The sequence below is a fragment of the Rousettus aegyptiacus genome, unplaced genomic scaffold, assembly GCF_014176215.1.
Source record: "Rousettus aegyptiacus isolate mRouAeg1 unplaced genomic scaffold, mRouAeg1.p scaffold_m13_p_9, whole genome shotgun sequence".
NCBI lineage: Eukaryota > Metazoa > Chordata > Mammalia > Chiroptera > Pteropodidae > Rousettus > Rousettus aegyptiacus.
The window spans coordinates 105,374,309-105,389,061 of NW_023416312.1; the positions used below are offsets into that span (position 1 = coordinate 105,374,309).

A 14,753-nucleotide genomic window follows, 5' to 3' on the forward strand; every position below is an offset into this window, starting at 1 on the left:
TACATCGCAGGTGCTCGGTCCATGTTTGTGGGATGATAGGTTCCCCTTGCACGGGATAAAGTCGAAACATCCCGAGATCTGATTCTACCTTACATCTTCTCTCAGTTCTCTGTCTTTCAAGGAAGGCTATGCTGTCCCCTCCGTCCGCCCCCCGCCAGCATCACTGCCTTATGGACATCCAGTTTATCCCTCATGACTATGGCTGACTCCACCACTGGACTGGGAGTTCCCAGGGAGCGGCACAGGGCCTGGTCTCTAGGAGGCGCTCTGAGTCACACATGGACACCCAGTCCCAGGCTGCATCTTTTACCTGTGTGCACCTGGGACCCTCGCTTCCTAGCCCTCGAGGAGAGGCTTGGATTCGGCTTCAGGCATCTTCCCTGTCTTTCCCGGCTGTGCCCTGTGACATGCCCTCCCTGCTGGGCCTTCTCCAGCAATCAACGGTCACTGCCTCATGCCGTCCCACTCCTCAGCTGGGCACAGCCTGGCCTCTCCCTGCGCCCCCCACCCCCCACCCCCCGCCCCCCGCCTTCTGGACTCGAGGCTGCTCAGGTTGGCCACACTTCTGGCCCCAGCACCAGGAGGCAGGATTGCCGTGCGCAAGTTTCTGCCCTCTCTCCTCATTCAGATTCCCTTGGCTTGGGCTTCTCCCCATTCCGAAGGCGGCTTGCACCCTGGGGCTCCAGAGCTCACAGAGGTCGGTGCCTGCTCCACTATTTCGCTTGGCCAGAATCATGTTTGGTGAAGTCCCCAGCAGGGGAGTGACCCTGGAACCCTCCATATTTTTGGAGTCTAGGCCCCCTGCACATCCTGCCATTCTGCCTTAGAGCCTGCCCTGTGGCGCAGGGCTGTCCAGATTCAGAAACCCACCTGGCGGCCGCAGCTCCCCTCCTCCCGTCCCCGGATCCTGCCCTGGCCTGTCCGGCACACACACCAGAGGCCTCCACCGCCCTGTCCTCCCCTCCAGCTCCCTGGCTTCCATTCCTTCATCATTTTTCCACCGCTGCGTCACCAGCCCTGCTTGCAGCCTTAGATGGGTCTAACCGTGCACCATCAGCGGGATCCTTCTAAAAATCAAAGTTGCTTAATTCTTCGCTATCCTACAGACTTCCAGAGGTTCCCCACAAGCTACGGGGCTGGCGACAGCAAGGATAAAGGTGTGCTCCTCACCAGGCCTCGAACAGAACAGTCTACACCGCGGCCCCCTCCGTGACCCCGGCCCGCCTCACAGCTTTCCCCCCAACTCGTTGCTCCTCGGCTGACTCTAGTGTTATTTTAAACTCTTATTGTTTCTGTGGGTAGATATCTTTGTGTAAAGGCACAGGGCAAGGCCAGCGAGGATATACCACAAATAGATAAGCAGTTGCTCCGTCTGCGCGGGGTCAGAGGTGATCAAGATTGAGGGGGAGACTTGGTCAAAAGGTTTAACTTTATCTGCAAAGTTTATAGTTTTCACAATGAGGTTGCATCATGTACTTACTACCGTGAGATATAAAAACAGACAGATGAACCGGTTCAGTACCAGGAAGTGATCCCCAGCCACCCCCAGGCTGATGGAGCTGCTTCCTTTTCTGGGGTCATGTAGTACCATCCCTGCGTCTTATGGGTGATACTGTGGCATTTGTTGGTGCCCATCAAGGTACAAAGTGTATCTAATTCACACCCCCATGCCCCGAGCAGGTTCTCAGGGAGTGCCAAGGCCAGGGCGTGGCCTCTGCCTGCGGGCTCCCTTGGAGACACTTGCTGTGGGACAGGCTTCACCCGAGTCCTGAGCAGCAGATTTGAGCTGTTTTCATTATGTCCAAGGAGTGTGAAGTGTGGGTAGAGACCCTTGGGTTGTACCAGCATGACAACGGGGCTGGATTGGGTCCCCAAGGCCATGATGCTGCCAAGGCTACTGTCTTGTCACTTGGCATGCTTCTGAAGCCACTGCCAACTCAGCAGTTAAATTAATCACTATGTCCCCACCTAACTTGTCAAGCCTGGTCCTGACCTGTTAAGTTGCAGATACCCCAAAGAAACAGGATGTCTCCATCCAGGGTGGGCTAGTCAGGGGATACTCAGACCAGCCGGGAGTGACCCAAACTTGGAGGGAGGGATTGAATAATGAGTGATTTGAAGGCACCAGAATCCCAGTTTAATAGTGGGAGTCTAGGTTTTGTTTTCCATAGAAACCTGAGCTCCCAGGCAAGAGAATCCCTAGGTCTGTTGTTCTTCCGAGAACATCCTCCCTCCAGCCCGCCCCCCTGCCCCCCTCCCCCCCCCCCCCGTATCCCACCATGGAGGACAGAATTCTTGTGTTCTAGAGGTGATGAGGCAAGAGACAACTGCTGTGGCAATGGAGGTGGCAGCAGGAATTTGGCACGCGGCGCCCGCAGCCCTCCCCATCCCAACCGCCACGCGCAGCTCCCTCACAGCGTGCCCACCCACAGCCCCACTGCGGCCCTGGGCCTGGCCCTGCTAAAATGGTGTCAGACGAGGAAGAAACACCTCAGGAAGGCACGTGTCTCTGTAAGTAGCTTTTATTTTTATTTACAACAGAATCGGTGGCTTTACTCCTCCATCTTTAGGGACAGTTGACATCAGCAGCCAGACGGGAAGTCTGCAGTGAAGTCAAACTCGTTCTGCCCCAGCCACAGCTCCGGAAGCTCGTTGGCCCGGTCCAATCCCAGCTCCACCACCAGCGACATCAGCACCTCCTCATCCACCGGGTCCGAATCGATGATAGCAGGGCTCTGGGCACCAGCAGGAGGAGAGAGTGACCCCGCCTCTCCCGCTTGAGAGGCTGCGCCCCAGTTTGGAAGGGGCTCTGCCTCCGCGGGTTGGCCGGGTTGGCCGGGAGTGGCAGCGGCCGCCCCATGATACTGGTTGTTGAGTTTCTGCAGTTGCATACTAGCCAGCAGGTGAGGGGAAGGGTTCAGGTTTAAGGGTGGGGGTTTAGTGGGAGGGGTGCTTGTAGGAGAGCCTACTGCAGATGGAGACCCCGAGGGACTACCAGCAGCCCCCCCAGCCTTGGTGCCATTCGAGGCAGCCCCCGGGTAGTGCAGAATGGCTCCTGCTTTGCGATCCTTCACGCCCAGGTTCGAGTAGGCTAGAGAGTTCATCTCCTCCGTGGCATCCTAGAAGACAAGAAAGGCACAGCATAGTTCCCGCCCCAGAGTGCTCCTGGGGCTGCGGCGGGGGGGGGGGGCAGCAAGAAGGCCCCCTGGGCAGTTTGGGTCCCAGCCCGAGCACCATTTTGTGTCCAGGGCTCTGAGCGCTGAGCTCAGAGCTGAGTCCTTGTGCTGGGCGCCTGCCATCCTGAGTGGCTTTGCTGCTTGCATTTCCCTCCCGCCACCTGACTGTCCCTCCTCCCAGCCCACATGAACCACTGTGACTCCATCTGGAAAACAGCAAAACTTACCTCCTTCATAGGTGAGGAGCCACCCTTGACATCAGGTGCAGGTCTCGACATCGTTGGCATTTCAGAGCCTTGGCAGAAGTTGGACAAGTTGCTGGGAGGTGATGCTGGCAGCTGCGCTGTACGAGAAGAGAGGGAGAGGGCGAAGGCTTCAGTGACCAAGGAGAGCAGGGCAGCTCCACATCGCTCCAAGCTGCAGGTGACGACACAGTTACAGCTCGACCAGAGACCACCCTGAGCGGCGGAGGCAGTCAAGCTGGAACTTTTGCCCTATGCAGGAAAGGTGCAAGGTTCAGCCAGGTGCTGCCCAGATCGCCGGCTACTCACATCACCAAGAGGGATGCAACGCCAGTTTCCTCACGCCACGCCAGTGATTTCAGAGCCCCGAGTGTGTGTGTGTGTGTGTGTGTGTGTGTGTTGCGGCGGGGGGTACGGTACCCATTCTGAAGGCAGACATGTCCCTAAGTAGTGCGCTGTCTCAGTGAGCCACCAGCATCGGAGCTGGAGCTGCGGCCCAGGGAAGAAGTAAATTCCCAAAGCGAATGTCATGGAGCTCCTGAGCCCCCACCTTGGGTGCTTGTGAGGGGCTAGGAAGGTCGCAGTTTCCTTCCTGCCTCAAGTCTCCTCCAGAGACAGCAGGAGGCACCTGGGCTTTCCTGGACACCTGCTCTGAGCCCCGCCACGCCCATCTGCCCAGGCAGGTGGGCCTAATTCTTCCTGCAGGGAGGTAAGTAGGGATTCAAGGCCCTCCCATCAGGTGGCCGAGGTGGAGCTCTTAAGCCTGAAGGCCTCACCTGTCCTGGTCCCACCTGCAATGATTCAAAGCCCCTTGGAGAAGTAATTCCTTTGCTCAAGTAGTAAAGGATAATGAGAAAGTCAAAACTGTCCTCACCTGAAAACTCTATTTTCCTAGCTTGTGTTTTTAAAGGCTCATATATTCTAGCCTTCATGATGAATTAGAGTTGTCCAATTTCATATTTATAAATACTTCCTTGCCCAGAGAATCTTTAGCACCTGAAAACGCGTCTCTAATCTTTCCAACCAGGCTAGAATTCTCCTGATACCTCTCTCCCCCCAGGGTTCATTAAGAATCTGCGCAGACACTTCTAGAAAGTGGCCGATTACTACCCTTATCATCTTGGAACCAGTTACTTATAGGAGAGGCAAGAAAAATAAAGGAAGAAGCGGGGTGAGAAAAATGAGGAAAACACGAGTCGCTGGGTGGGCCACAGCCCCCCAGCTTGACTGGACGGCGCCCTCCCTTCTCCGAGGACCCGGGGCATGTCACAAGCCAGCGACCACGAGACAACGAGTCTAATCCCCGTCTTCTTCCAGAGGCCGCCCTGCCCCTCTCTCCCGTTCCTGCCCAGGTACGAAAGAAGAAACAGCAATAAGAGGGGGAAATTATAGTAATAATAATAAAGAGAAGCGGAAAGAAGTATGTGTGTCCCGATGCCAGCTCTCGGGAAGAGCGTTTTACCACGTCTCCCGCCTTCGGGCTGGCCGTTCCGCTAAACAGGACCCCGGTTCCACTCAGCACTGTCGCCTCCCGTCCCCGCTCCGCCCACCTGCCCGGGCCCGGGGCCCGGGTCTGTGCTCGGTAGGCGCTCAGTAAGTGCTGCCGAACCCTTCTGAAGAGGCGATCACGTTTCGATGCGAATCCGTGTCCCTGCTTCCCCGATTTTCTGTCCCCACTCCGTCACCCAGCCCGTTCCAAGGGGAAACTTGGCGGCGCGGCAACGTCCCGGCCCGCTCGCTCTCCCAGCCGCCGGCTGAGCGCCGCGGAGCAACAAGTGCCGCCTCGCCCGCGGGGGCCGCGCGGCTCTGGCCACCGGCTCCCGGCCGCGCCGCCCGCCCTTCGCTTCAGACCTTCCCGTGGCCAGGCTGCCTCCCCCGCCCCCATCTAGATGGGGTGGGGAGGGCGGGGAAGAAGAAAGAAGGAGACGGCAGGTGGGGGGGCTCGTCTTCGACCTGTTGGGGGACCAAAAGTTAAAATGGCACCAACCGGATGGCTCCATCTCGATTGCTATTTTCTCACTCAAGAGAGATTTAAAAATCCCAACAGTAGGGCGGCTTGGCTGGACACGGTCAGTTCCGCCACCTGAAAACTAAAGGCCCGTTGTTTGCCGACAGCTCGGCTGCCCGCCTCGCCGCGTCCCAGGTGGAGCGGCCGGAGCCGGGGGCCACCGCAGCATCCCTCGCCGTGGGCGCGCGCCCGGGCCACCAGGGCCCCGAGCGTCCGTGCCCGCAAGCGCCGCGTCCGGAGCGGATCGCGGACACCGCGGGCACAGGCGGGGGGTGGGGGTGCGCGGGCTCCGGCCCCGGCGGTGAGTTTGGGGCCCCGCGGCAAGGCCGCATGCGGGGGCGCACTCCGGCCCCGGCGGCGGCCACTCGGGCGCCTCACCAACACTTACTGAGCGCCCGCCGAGCAGGCGACGCGGCCGCAGGCACAGCCTCCCCCACCCAGCCAAGTCGCCTGGGGCCCGGGCCCTATCCCGCTCCCAGACGGGGACAGAGGTTCCGAGAGGTTGGGGAACTTGCCCAAGGTCACAGCGCTAGAAAGTGGCGGAGCCGGGGTTCGCGGCGACGTCCCTCCGACTCCAAGTGCGGCGCTCGGCGAGGCAGGGTCTCCGTGCACAGCCCGGGCCCGCCGCGCTCGGCCGTTTATAGGCAGAGGGGTGTGCGTGTGGGCGTGCGTGGCCGAGTGGGCGTGCGCGGGGGGCGGGGGCGGCGGCGGCGGGGGGCGACTGCGTGCGAGAGGCAAGTTGCCCGAATTCGCTAACTTCCATCCCGCCGCGCCGCTGAGTCCGGCCCGAAGGAGACCCGAGCTTTGTGCGGCCCCGGAGCCGGGGCGTCCAGATGCGGACCGGGCGACTAGCAAAGTCGGTGGGAGCCAAGCTGCCGTCTCCCCGGGGAGGCGGGCGCCCGGCCCCGCGAACCCGCTCGCGGCCGGCCGGGCGGCGGTCCCTCCGCCCCCAGCGGAGCAGCCTCCAAACGGAAAAGAAGTCCCTCGGCGCCCCCGGCCCGCCTGTCCGCCGCGCGCTCGCCCGGACGCCCCGGCCCCGCCGCCCAGCCCAGCGCCCTGCCCGGCGGCCCGCCTTACCTCCGTGAAGCCGCCTGCCCTGGAGAGAGGGAAGCGCGGAGCCCGGTGAGCCGCGGGCGCAGCGGCGGACCCCCAGCCCCTGGCACGCACGCCGCCGCCGCCGCCACCAGCCGCTCGCGCTCAGTGCCACCCGACCCCAGGGCGCCTGGGAAAAGCCCGCACCGCCGCGCCGCCGCCGCACCGCACCGCGCCGCGCCGCGCCAAGCGGCCCCGGCCCGCGCCCGCCCGCCCGCCCGCAGCTTCGGCGCCTGACTCCGGGGCGGTGGCGGTGGCGGTGGCGGTGGCGGTGGCGGCCACCGCGCTCCCTTCCCGGCGCGGGGGACCCGGCTCTCAAGACCCCATTGCCGCCCGGAGAGCCCTGACGCACACGCACACGGCAGCAGGCTGGCCTCGGCTAGGAATCCCAGGAAGGACAGACCCTCTCCCCCCGTTTTCGCTCTCCCCCCAATTTCCACGTCTTTATAACCGGCTTAGGGCATTATTAGCACATGTCCTGGCTCGTGGGCGAGTTGGTGGCAAAATCTGAACTGGATATTCACCCAGGGCCTGAGCGGCGCTGCGCCGGCCCCAGCCTCCCTCCTCCCCGCCGGGACGGCCCTTCGCCGGCGGGCTGCGGGCGGAGCGAGCCGCTCTCGGCAGCTGAGCGGAGCCCCTGCTGCAGCTGTGCCGCTGGGAACACTTTATAGCGGCGGCTGGCGTGTGTGGCCCTTTAACGGCGCTCGAGCTGGTGCAGTCACCGCGGATCGTGTGAAAGCGAAGGGCCGGCTGGGGAACGGAGTCCGAGCGGCCCCGCGGGTCCAGCGGGGCTGGGGACCGGCCGCGGCTCCGGGGCTGGCGCCGGCGGGCCCCGGCCGTGGGCGCCCCGGGCCCCGAGCCTCCGGCCGCCGCCGGTGCCGGTACGGCGGGTGGGAGCCGGCCGCGGGCTCCGGTCTCTCCCCACCGCCCTGCATGGACTTGCCCAATAAATTCCACTTAGTAATTTCGCTGAGGCGAAGGCGAGCTGTGTCTGCTTCCTGACCTAAATCTAGCGGGTGGCCTGAGGGCTTCAGGGCGTTGGGGGCACTCTGTGGACAACGGGAATGACCCCGGGGAGGGGGCCGCACCCGGGACCATGCCCGCGGGGCCCGACTCGGGTCCTCTGCGGGGCTGTCTGCCCCTTGGGCTGCGCCATCGCCCTGGTTGAAGGGACGGAGCTGGAGTCCCTCGCCCCCCTCCCCCGCCCGCGAAAGTCGCCGGCTTCCAGGCACAACCTCCTTGAGGGCCTGCTCGGCGGCCAGCGCTGGCTTCCCTCGAAGGCCTGGGCCGGGTTGGCTTCCAGGGATTGTGTCGTGGTCACCCGGGGCGGGCGGAGCCTGGCAGGAGGCTGTGCAGAGACGCGCTGCCGTCCCGGACGTGGGGCGGGCTGCACCTCGCCAGGCAGGCCAAACGCCAGGGACAGCCGGGGACCGGCGGCAGGAGCCGGAGGGCTGGCTCAGGGGTCGCCGGATGCCTCCTGCCTTCCCGCGCAGCCAGGTTATTTCACTTTGATCACACGATCTTCCTCGGGTTGGGATGTCAGCTTACAAATCTTTATGTGACAGAGGTTCATGGTCCTCGTGGACAAGAAGCTCCCATCTCACCTCCTACAGGAAGGCCACCGGGACTACACCTCTGTCATATTCCGCTTTTTGACCGTTTCAATGACAACTACTCAGTTTACAGTGTTATTAACGTCTCTTTTTTTAAAAAAAGAAAGTTATTAAAAAAGTGGGCACAGGGAATGTCACGAAGGCATTTTCACCGCATGTGTGTTCTATCGTCTTAATTGGGTTTGAAGACCTAAAGGTATTTTCCTTCTGCCCCCCTTTCTTTTCTTTTTTTCCTTTTCTTTTTTCTTTCCTTCTCTTTCTTTGCCTTGCAAGTAACTTGCATTTGCTCTTGGAACAAAGTTCTGTTTGCTGACGGACTGACCAGCTTACTGACACAAAGGTGGGCAGCAAACAGAGGGACAGGTCAAGGCCCTTCCTTGACACGTGGAGGAGGCCGAGCGAGTTTTATGGACGCCAGGTGAAGCCATTCCCCAGCCCCCCAGGCCGCCGGGCGTGGTTCCGTTCCCTCCCCTCACCCAGCCCCAACCCCAGTAACACGTGCACCCCACACGCAGTCGCTGCCTTTCTCGCTCTGCCCAGGGATCGTGGGTCGTGCCCTCCGACGCAAGGCGGGATCCGACGGGACCATAAGACCCCGCAGAGCCTGCCTGCAAAATACACCCTCAAGCCGTGCGAGTGTTTGCCTGAGGCTTCCCCACTGTGCGTCGCTAATTAGGGCCCCCGGCCGCCCCTCCGCCTCGGCCGGCGGCGCAGCCCTCCTGGAAACGGCCGCGGCGTCTCCGTTGCAGGCTCCGGATCCGGGAGGTGGCGGATCCGCCCTCCATCTATTGGATGGCTCCCAGGCCAATTGTTAGAAAGAGGCATATGTTCATCTCGGCTTCTGGAGTGTCTCCCGAGCAGTTGCTCAACAGCCAGCCCCTCCCCCATCCGGACCCCTGAAGGGCAGAAAAAAAGAGCGCCCTCCGCCACATTTCTGTACCCGCATGGCAGAAAGGGTCTCCCCACCAATGACTTTCTTCCCTCTGCACTGTCCACCTCCTGGGGAGCAGGAAAGAGAGGGGCTTCGAGCACTCAGCTTCGGAGCACAAAAGCCACCCTTTTGGGGGCCATGGGAGAGGACGTTAGTTGCAGAGGCAGGGAGCGAGCAAAGGAGACCCTTGCACGTCTCTGCAAACACGCCCGGACCTCCGGCTCCCGGGCGGCGGCAGCCGAGCTCAGAGCTCTCCGCCGAACTCTTCTTCCAACTTGGCGGCTGGACTGCGAGCTCGCCTGGCAAGTAGAGGACAGGGATGGTGACTGGCAAGAGCCTCTGTGCGCCCGCGTTGGGCCTGGCCTGTTCCCATCCAGCATCTCATTTAATTCCCACGACAGCCCTGCGAGGCAGGGTTTGCCGAAGGTGAAACGAAGTCCCAGAGATTTGTCTAAGTTCACGCGGCCAGAAGGCGGGTGTTTGAATCCGGTCAGGCCGACCTCAGACTCCTTACCCTCACCCCCAAGCCCGCTGCCGGGGAGGGGATCAGGAGGTGGCTCGCCGGTGACCAGAGTACAGGTTAGGGGCTCTGCCCGCCTGGGTTTCAGCCCCTACTCTGCTCTTCAGTAGGCGTGGGACCGTAGGCCAAGTGGCTTCACTCCTTGGGCCTTGGGTTTCCCCATCTGTTAAATGGGGGATGATCACGGTAGCAACTCTGTGCAGTTGCCGCAACGCTGGAAAAGCTTAGCCCCCTTGGCGCCCACTGTGTGCTAAGTGGTCAAAAACGCTGTTATTGTCCCTTCCGACTCTTCTCCTTTTGCCTTCCAGCCTGGCCTCAGCTCACACACTTCAGGCTCAATAATGTTTGCTGACTGACTAATTTAAAAAGCAGACTGAGAGGGCATGAAGGAGGTCTATAAACTCAGGAAGGGGAGGGAGAGAAACATGCAGATCTGCTCTCAAATTCCCACCCTCCAGAACCAAGGGCTGTCTGAGCCACAGGACAGGAGTAAATTAGGGACCAGTACGAGAGACGATTGCTTTTTACAGGACAGTCGTAAACACCCAGAGTGGTCTCCAGGAACGCACATGTGGATCGAAAAGTTAAAAAGCACAGGTCTCTGTTCAAGAATGTTTGGAAAATTGTTTATAACAGTGAAAAACAAAGTAATCTAAATGTCCACAGTAAGGGAGTGTCCCTTGGGACCTTGATGCATTAAAAAACCCTAATTCCTAAAACTCTTACTTATGGGAAAATGTTCACTACAAAATATTAAATTAAGAAAAAAGAACTCTGGGTACACAGTTGCATATATATACGATGCCAAGTGGCAAAGTGCACGGAGTGAAATATTAAACACTACATTTCCAAGCTCGTGTGGATATGGGTAATGAATCAACGGTCAGGAAAACGCCCAGCCAACTGTGTCAGTGGCCCGGTACGACTGATTTTCTTCTCTTTTCTCCATTTCTTACAGTATTATTCTTATAATTCAGGCTGGTAGTTAATGAACTGCGTAAATGGTATGCTCCCACTTTTGTTAAAATTGTATCGTGCAGAAGAAATATTGGACATAAATATACCAAAATGATAACAGTGATCATAGTTGCGTAGTGGAGTTATGGGTGCTATTTTTCTTTTATTTCTCTGTAATAGATTTTCTTACAATTAAAACATTCATAATTTGAAAAGTACATAGTACGATCCCACTTGTGTTAAAAGTATGTAACTTAAAAAATGGGAAGGAAATATATGAAAATATTAAGTTTTGATATTAGGTAGTAAAGGATTATGGGTAATTGTTCCACTAGAGTTTTCTGTAATAGGATTTTATTACTTTAATAATTAAAATTAAACGATACCTGCAAATGGCTATTCCAAGGCAGTTGTCTCTGGGTAGTGGGGTAATGGGTGATTTTTATTTTCTCCTTTATACATGATTTCTTCACTTTCCAATTTTTTTACAGTCATCATGTATTATTTCTTAATTGTGAAAAAAGTAAAAAGCAGTTCAATATTACAGGATCTATGGGGAAAATGGCAGGTCTGGGACTTGCTCTAAAGTATTTCCGTGGGGATAGGGTTAAGTGGGTGGGGATATGTTTGAAGAGTTCCCTAAACTCTTTTTAGAAAGGATTCTCATACACATTATCTCCTGCAATCCTACACTGACCCTGTGGGGCCGATTATCTGCATTTTGTAGGAAACTGGGATTCAAAGAGGTGAAGTGACTTAATCTGGGTCCCACTGTAGTGAGTGAAAGCGTGGGCTGGACCCGTGCTCCTCGTCCCAAGCCCAGGGCCATCTCCGCATCCCGGCCACTTCTCCTTTTTAATCATTAAAAATAATGAACGTTTTGCTTCGTTATAAAAGTCACATTGTGCCCTGCACAGAATTTGGAAGAGAAAAGCACCAGGATGTAAACATAACAATCCACTCGACCGCATCAGAGTTAACCCTTTGGCGTCTGGCCACGCAGACTTCATCTCGGTGAGATGGTGGGTCCTTGCCACCACGCTCTCCCCTCCCCTGGGGACCCCATCAGATACTGCTTTCTGCAGCACAGTTCCTTCCTATTCCCTTCCTTGCTTCGTACAATCTCAGGCTATATGAGTACGTCTGTGGAAGTCGGGTGGCCCTCTGGCCCTCACTATCTGCAGACCCTGCTGAGAAGCGGCCTCGGGACCCCGTCGGCATGCAAGCACCCGAGTGCGGTCGTGCCTCCATTTCCCCATCTGGAAGATGCTAGTGAGAATAGCAGCCCGGTGGGCCTCTGCCAGGGAGTGATGAGCTAACGTCTGCAGTGCTTTCCAGCCCCTCGGAGCAAGGTGCCGGAGCCTCCCCAGCTCCTGCCGGCTGCCAGCCTGAGTGAGCGCCTGGGACTGGCCACCCCGCGCCCAGGGCGCGGCCACATTCCTGTGCCCCAGGCCAGCGGGCTCGGACAGGCACTGGCTTCTGCTCCTGTGTTAAAAACAGGAGGAGGAGGAGGCTGGCAAAGAAGACGAAGCAAGGACAGAACACCAGGAGTGTGGACAGGGCCTTGAGAAACGGGAGAGCGGAGAGAGAGCAGGGCAGCTTCGGGGACGTTTGCAAAGGGCCCGGAATTGGATCCAGTCGAACTCATTCGCCACTCGAATTCCTGTTTTGATACCTAATGGGAAAACCACGAATATACAAACAGCACTGGCCACTCAGCCTCTCGCCTCCTTGGGGACCATCTTCCTGGCTCTGCCCATCCCAGCCCTTGAGGGTATCATGCTAGAGTGTGACCCTTATCTGTGCTCCCTTGCAGCGTTGGACTTCACGAGAGCCCTAGGAAGTCAGCACCATCGACCCCATTTGAGAGAGAAGGGCTTTGAGGCCCAGAGAGGTGAAAAAACAAGGCCAAGGTCATACCAGGCTCCCTGCTCCTCTGTTATCTGTGTCTATGCGGTAACCAGTCAATGTGTGTGGCCACAATGTGCGTGCCCAGGCTGAGGGAGAGACCCCGGGGGGGAGCCCAATTAGGGGCTGTAGCAGGCATCTCCCGCGATGAGGTACCGCGTGGGAGAGGGCCGTGGCCTGGGTGTGGCAAACATGCCTCTGAAAAACGTTCTTCAGGGAAGAGCACAGGGTCCAGCGGCTGGCAGGGACGGTGGTGCCGACGGAGGGGAGAAAGCGGCAGCCGGGCTGGCCAGGCCCCGGGCCGCTCGGGTATCAGCACTGAAGCCGGAGGCCTTGGGAAGGTGTGAGGCTTTGTGGGGGAAGAGGAACTCTGCTTTAAGCATGTTTAGTTTAAGCTGTTGGCAGAACATCCAAGTGGAAATAGCTTGCGCACGGCCAGGAATATAGGACTGGAAAGAAAGTGTGAGCGTGTGTCAAAGAGAGCAATAGGCAGGGTGACTTTTGGCCAAGTGACGGGGAACTTTCCCTGCGGGTCTCCTCCAGCGCGGAGACGGCTTTGTCCTCGGGGCTCAGGACGCCGGTCAGTCATGCAGGGCTCTCCGTCTTCCCTTCCATGGCCCCCGCTGGGGCGCTTATGGTCACATGCCTCAAACCCCTGATGGCCAGTGTGATGGCGTCTTAGTCCAGGAGTTTCCCCGTGCCAAGGAGTGACAAGGGCCTCGTTTCACTTCACTAAAGATGTTTCAGCTAGGCCTGAAACATGCCAGGCCTTCCCTAGTTTCCCTCACGGGACCGAGAAGCTGGGAGGCAGGGCCCCAGAGCCCAAGATAGCGTCTCAGTCTCGTTGCATCTGAGGACTCACACTCCCGGCCATCGTCCATGCACAGACACTGCTTTCCCACTAATAGGCACCTATTGCCTCTCTTGGCCCTTCGCTCTGGGCCTGGGATCAACTCAGACAAACATGGCTGCGTGAATGCGGTTAGGATTTATTCCCTATCTGCTAACTGGGGACCTGAAAATATTTCCCTGGGTCCCCACAGTCACAGAGGCTTGTCCCTCTGGACATCAGCGATCTGAGCCGGCGGTGGATCAAGGATCTAGGGTGCCTCAGGTGTCAGGGTGTGGACTCTGCTGCCAGCTACCAAGAGAGGACCGCGGGGCAACTACCCCAGGTCACTCTCCTGCTGCAACACAAAGACAGTGGCCCTCATGGAGCACCTACAGTCTCCTGGTGATAATCACAGAAAGGCACCTCCTCTGGGACTTACGCGGCCCTCACCCAGGGCGCACGGCTTTGCTAGAGGAACACAAGCTGAGTTCCAGGTGGCCTCTTGCAGGTCACAAGCTGCACAAACGTACCTAGAGGCCTCTCTCGGCACCTAGCTTCGGTCCTTGCAGTGGGCCTGCACCACTATGGACACCGGCTCAGGAGGCTTTTAGTCTTACTAAGTCTGATTAAAAAAGTCCATGGTTATGTTTCCTGAGTACTTATTAGATGACGGAAACATGTTTTAGGCGAGTACGGTCAGTCTTAATTCAACATTGTTCATAGGGTCTTGCACTGTAAGCAAAATGGTGTATAATTAAACCAAATTTGCCAGAGGCTAATCGATACGAACAGGAGCTGAGTTGTAAGGAAACGATGTTGAGTGAGATGTTACTCGCGGACCTGCTGCCGTTTACCACCCCACCCCTATTTCACTGGCAGGGAAAGCGGGGCATGGGGATGTCACACACCTCGCGCCCTGTGTGCTTGGGCTGAGGAGTCGCAGCAGGCGGGCTGGCCCCGCGCCTCTGCTGGTGACCAGCGCTCACTGCCTCCTAAGTCACAACTGCTGGACTTGCCCCTTAACTGCCCACAAGCCCCGTCCATGTCCATGAGCGAGGTCGGTTCTCACTGCCCTCCTTTCCAGCGTCGGGTGGGTGCCATTATTATCAATCCCATTTTACAGATGAAGGGACGAGGCTGGGAGAGGTGAGGCTGACGTCACTCAGCTAACGAGGGAGGATTGAACTGAGTCCTGTCCGATTGTCTCTCTTTCCCACTCTTTAGCTACTGCCCCCCCCAACACGGTCTCGCCTTTCCTCAAAAGTGAACATCAGAGCTGGTGGGGACTGAACAGACGACGTCACCTGCCCGGAGTCAGAGGAAAAGGGGGCAGAAAACACGGCAAGGAAAACAGAAAGAGAAAGGAAGTGGGGTAAAGGCGGAAGTGGCCAGCCACGTGGACGCAGCGCAGGGCAGGTATCAGCGAAGCAGGGGGCCAGACCAGCAGGTGCGAGGGCCCAGCTGCTGCCAGCCA

At 58.3% G+C, this 14,753-nt stretch overlaps 1 protein-coding gene across 6 annotated transcripts; it reads right to left on the minus strand.

The window, feature by feature from the left end:
- Window positions 1-2,506: 2,506 nt before the first annotated feature.
- CITED1 (Cbp/p300 interacting transactivator with Glu/Asp rich carboxy-terminal domain 1) lies at window positions 2,507-6,934 on the minus strand. 6 transcript variants are annotated; one of them, XM_036227238.1, is made up of 3 exons: window positions 6,871-6,934; window positions 3,404-3,519; window positions 2,507-3,119 (listed from the first exon to the last, which is right to left on the minus strand). In XM_036227238.1, exons 2-3 carry the CDS (start codon window positions 3,461-3,463, stop codon window positions 2,583-2,585), a joined length of 597 nt encoding a protein of 198 aa, XP_036083131.1. In that variant the 5' UTR covers window positions 3,464-3,519; window positions 6,871-6,934; the 3' UTR covers window positions 2,507-2,582. The 6 variants fall into 6 exon arrangements, with proteins under 6 accessions (XP_036083131.1, XP_036083130.1, XP_036083132.1 ...); XM_036227237.1 differs by having other exon boundaries at window positions 6,877-6,931; XM_036227239.1 differs by lacking the exon at window positions 6,871-6,934 and adding an exon at window positions 6,504-6,631.
- Window positions 6,935-14,753: the final 7,819 nt, after the last annotated feature.

What these genes read in the sequence shown, in the direction of transcription:
- CITED1 (XM_036227235.1), bottom strand. An exon ending in GCTCCTCACCTATGAAGGAG is followed by an intron (nt 3,120 to 3,403) that starts GTAAGTTTTGCT and finishes CTTGTCTTCTAG; the next exon opens with GATGCCACGGAGGAGATGAA.